The 5,230-nt window shown below is 35.0% G+C and overlaps 1 protein-coding gene across 1 annotated transcript; it reads right to left on the bottom strand.

Annotated features, from left to right (window-relative positions):
• Nucleotides 1–3,485: 3,485 nt before the first annotated feature.
• LOC140615536 (olfactory receptor 51A4) lies at nucleotides 3,486–4,427 on the bottom strand. The gene has a single exon (XM_072795404.1). It carries the CDS (start codon nucleotides 4,425–4,427, stop codon nucleotides 3,486–3,488), a length of 942 nt encoding a protein of 313 aa, XP_072651505.1.
• Nucleotides 4,428–5,230: the final 803 nt, after the last annotated feature.

Below are 5,230 nucleotides of genomic sequence, written 5' to 3'. Positions count from 1 at the left end.
AAGGGAAACAGAACATCTCAACTGAAATTGAAGAATTTCAGGGAAAAAAACCCAACTGGTTGATGAATTGTTGTGGACAAATGGAGTGTTTATAAGGGAGGGGAAAAGATAGAAAAAGAGAACACTGCAAAGAAACTAAATATGTACAAGAAATTGAGCCATTTATTTCTGAGTCTCCTGCCATTGATGAATTTAATATTTACAGAACCCACATAATTCTGGAAATGTCCTTAGACAAAATTGCCAGGAACAACTTATTTAAATAATACTATATTTTATGTATTCTAAGATGATATTCTTCACATTTTAAGATCTCTGAAATTGGAATGCCATTTACAATCAGTAAATGTCTGTGATTCGATGCAACTGGGCACTTGCTTCTGCATATCAGAATTGAAGTCTAGAAAGGAGTAAGCTTCCAAGTTACTGGAGGTCTTAATCTATAAGGTCATCTTTGTGGAAAACATGCTAAAAATAGGGTCCTAATAATACTAAGATGTTTAGGCTATACAGGCAAGTAGTCATCTATTTTGAAAATTACACTAATATGCTCATGTAACTCCAATATCACAGAGGCATAGCCTTTCTGCCTGATTCTCAGTCATCATACATCTAGGAAATAATAGGCTCTTTTTTGCTCTTTTAAATTTATACAGTGTACCATCTCTTGCAATGTTTTCCCCAAATCTCTCATAATTGGCCAATATCCAAAAGAAAAACAAAACAAAAATAACAAAAAATAAAACATCATAATTTTTTAAAATCTTTAAACTATTGTCCCTTGGTAAGGTTCATATGCATTCCATGTCTCTGCAGTCTCTTATTGTAAAGGAAGAGTATTTTTAGCATCTTAAAAGTGAATTCTTTTACTTTTTCCAGAAGTTTTCTCAGTTTTCCACTGAGTGCCTTTCTGAAGCACTTCCCTGACAGCAGATTATGCCCAAATGCCTTGGGTAACCATGGGGTTAACCATTTCTTGTTTGACTGTTACATTTAGACAAGGGTTTCTAATCTTTGACACTATGATATTTGGGCTGGATAGTGATTTTTGGTAGGCAACTGAATCGTGCATTGTAGAGTGCATCTGTAGAATGGGTTGGTAGCATCCTTAATCTTTACCCAGGAGATGTTGATAACACACCTCATCTCCCAGGCTGCAACAACCAAAAATGTTTCCAGATATTGCTAAACATCTCCTGGTGGACAAGTTGTTCCTAGTTGACAGCCATTGTTTTAGGAGGCCCAGAGTTAGGCTTTCCTTCCTCCAGGAACATATGGAAATAACCATGGTGACCATAAAGTCCTCCCACCGTCACTGGATATTTTTGTAGCTTCACCTTGCTTCTATCTTATTATATTAAGGAGGTCAGAAACAACATGAAACGGATTCTCTTTGAGAGTGCTGAGTATGACATGACTATATAATAAACTATGAGTATTTAATAGCTTCAAATCCATTTTATTATCCCTCCTCTTATTAACAGACATTGTCAAAGGCTTCACTTTGTGCTGCCTATCTTCACATTGGGAAGCTATGAGCTTCCATTTCTTACAATTAATAAAGTATGTCAACACGTGCTTTGTTGTGCTATAGACTTTAATGCCCATGGTTACATCTGTGAGGTTATGGAAAGTTATGTACCTCAGACACAGAAGCACTTAGTTACCTGATCTAATGATAGAATTGTGGAAACAGGCAATGCTGAATATGAAAGCTAAAATGTAGCCAAATAGTACTATCCTGGGGTATAAAAGATAAGGTATGAATTTCAGCTTTTGATGTCCTGTGTGCGTGGAATTCAGTAAGACAATCTCTCAGAGCCTCAATCTCTTCAACTGAAAAAACAGGAAGAATGATCTATAAAATTGGGTATTGTGAGAATCAAAATAGAAATATGCCTGAAAATGCTTAGAAGTATAGGTTGCATATATTAACATTTCAAATGCAATACTTTTTTTGAAAGTTTTCCATTAATTGTGAGACACTATCACTTTACCGGCTGATTATTTTTAAGCTTTGTCACAGCTGGAAGTTATCTCATGATTTACTTGAGGATAAAAGTGCAGGAGATTAAAATTGATGTGGTTAGTGGAGAGGACCTGGGTCAATGAATTGGGATAAAAAAAAAAATGTAAGAAACTTATTCTAGATCCACAAAGTTTTTAGGTCACATTAGGAGGAGATTTGGGACTCTTAGTCACCCATCAAACCCAAGACAAAAAATTCCTCACTAATCCCATATTATTTTTTCCTACTTTCAAAATCTTTGAGTAGTTATGCCTACTTTTGAAATAAACAACTTAAGAAAGTCATATCCTATCTAAATGGAGTATTTTTGAACTCTTCAACAAACAGTTCCATTTATAAAACATGGCCTCATTTCCACATGCACTTGTGAACAGTTATTTATTGGAGATCTATTCTGTGCCAGAATTATCCTAAATATTAGGCACAGAGACATAAATAAAATAGATATGGTCTCTATCCCATTGATGGCACACTCGGTTTAGAAAATAGAAATGAAAAAAAAAAACTTAAGCTTTATTTACATAGTTTATATAGTTGAAAATCATAATAATAAGTCCTGAGAATAAATAAGCAATTAAAAAGTGTTTTTTTTAAAGAAAGTCATACTTTGAACTGAGAGTTCAGGTAATCAATTACGAAATTATGTTGAAACTTTAAAAGGTGAATAGTAAAGACTTAAATGAAATTGAGGACAAGAACATCTAAGAATAAAGATCAAATGTGAAAACTTAAAAAAACCAGAACTATTTGTAAATTCAAGAATTGTTCAGAAGGCCACTGTGGCTGTCATTTATCTGCGAATGTTGGAGAGATAGAGAGGGCCAAGGACATGTGTAGATTTTTAGTATGCATTTATAACATTAATTCTAATCCCAAAGAAGTTAGAGTACATGTTTAAAAGAAACAGTACATCATTCAATTTTTCTTTTAAAAAGAGAACTTTCATTTATATAGAACATCAGTGAGAAAGCAGCAAAAGTAAACATTTGGAAACACAGAGTTATTGCAATGATTCACTAAAGAAATATTGGTGACATACCAGGGGATTAAATAGGAGATAAAATGAGGAGATGAATTATAATATAATTTGGATCTAGAATAAAATAATTTAGTATAGATAGATTGAATATGATGATGAGAAATACACTTCTGGTAGAAGGTAAATTACCATATCACTATCTTGATTAGAATGTATTGCTTTTATCACAGATGACATCATAAGGCATCTATTTTCTTTCTTTCTTTTTTTTTTTTTTTTTTTTTTACTGGGATGGAGACCTCAGAAAATATACTTCTTGTTTCTTGTTTGATGTTCTTATTAACTATCCAGTTTAAATCTTATGATAATAACAAGAAATTGTATTATTTATTTGTGGCAAATACTAGGTTTTCTCAACTCACCTTTAAACTCTTATCAAAGACATTCCCCAAATATGTTTTCTATAATATATGACTATTACATCTGCTTCTGGCATAATTTTGCTAAAACTCTCACTCTTATTTGCCTGGTTTTCACACAGTACACAATGGGATTCATCATTGGAGGCACAAGTAAAAGAACATTTGCCATGAGAACATTGAAGAGAGGTGAGACATGTCTGACAAAGCAATGGACAATGGCAAGGTTGATGATGGGCAGGTAGAAGATGATCACTGCACAGATGTGTGAAGCACAAGTATTGAGGGCTTTGAGCTGCTCATTTAGGGATGCAATTCCCAGCACAGTCTTGAGGATCAGGATGTAAGATATAGCAATGAGCATAAAGTCTACCATAAGACAAAGTGCTCCAAAAAAGCCATAGATGACATCAATTCGGTTGTCAGAGCAGGCCAACTTCATGACATCCTGGTGAAGACAGTAGGAATGGGATAATTGGCTCTTACTGCAATATTTCAAACTTCTCAAAGTGAAGGGGAAGGGCAACACTAGAAGGACACTCTTAAGGGATAATACTATTCCTATTTTGGCAACTCTGACAGGAGTCAGAATGGAGCTGTATCTCAGAGGGCTGTGGATGGCTAGGAAGCGGTCAAATGACATGATCAGAAGCACTGAGGATTCCACTGCTGTGAATCCATGGATGAAGAATTCCTGGGCAAAGCAGGCATTGGCAGAAATTTCAGGGGCATTGAATAAGAAGATCCTTCCCACAGTAGGTAGAGAAGAGAGAGACAAGCCCATGTCAGACATTGCCAACATGGAAAGGAAGTAGTACATGGGTTCGTGCAAGGAGGGCTCTGTCTTGATGACAAAAAGAATGGTGCAGTTTCCCAAAATAGCAAAAAGATACATGCTGCAGATGGGGATAGAGATCCAAATGTGTGCATATTCCAGCCCTGGCATCCCAACCAAGAAGAAGGTGGTGATTTCAACATTTGATGTGTTAATAATAGACATGATGCATTTAGAGGGCTCTACACAATGAAACAGATATTCTTGAGTTGATAAATATGGATATCTGGAAATCTGGTAGAAAAAAATGCAGTTGTTGAAATTTTGGCTCTTTGTTAGCTCTTTTTCAGCAGAACAAAATATTTACATGGCTATCATATAGTGAGAAGTGGATGTCAATTTAGACTAAAATCTACTTACATAATAAATGCAAAACATTTCCTTGGCCATGCTTTTCCTATAGAGAAACTAGAAATATATTTTGCATTCAGGTTTGAATATAATTTCATTTTCCCTGTGAAATATTAATGGAATTCTCTAGTATTTTTTGCTTTAATATCCTAGATAAGATGTTGGGTTGAATATATGACTTCTACAATGACACTATGAAGGAAGGCAAAGGAGTCTCAGAACTCAATTTCTTCCTACCTCTTCAAATTCCCACAGGTGTATGATTTTGCAAACTACCCTTAGTTCTATCCCCTGCCAAATGAAAATTGTTGGTTATTTAAATAACCTTTGAAAAATTCCCATTATTTTCAAATCATGTAAATATTTGTAAGGACAGTCACCACAGAGATGAAGTCTCATGCTCTCCTGGCCTGGAATGTGTGACCACTTGTGTGGTGTTGAGGCTAATAATAATGAAGTAATCAGTATCACAATTTAGGAGAATCTGAATTCTGTTGAAGACTGAGTCCCTAAAAGGTAAATAATCCATTTGCAAGTCTCTGAAAGGAAAAGTTTTCCTAGAGATGTGGCCTTTGAAGGCTTCTGCCCACCCAAATGAAGTTGTATGTGGTTGATTG

The sequence above is a fragment of the Canis lupus genome, chromosome 23 (assembly GCF_048164855.1).
Source record: "Canis lupus baileyi chromosome 23, mCanLup2.hap1, whole genome shotgun sequence".
NCBI classification, from domain to species: Eukaryota; Metazoa; Chordata; class Mammalia; order Carnivora; family Canidae; genus Canis; species Canis lupus.
Note: the sequence above shows the minus strand (reverse complement) of the source record. Positions and strands in the feature narration are given on the sequence as shown.

Coding starts and splice junctions, on each gene's coding strand:
- LOC140615536 (XM_072795404.1), bottom strand. CDS start 4,427: ATGTCTATTATTAACACATCAAATGTTGAAATCACCACCTTCTTCTTG.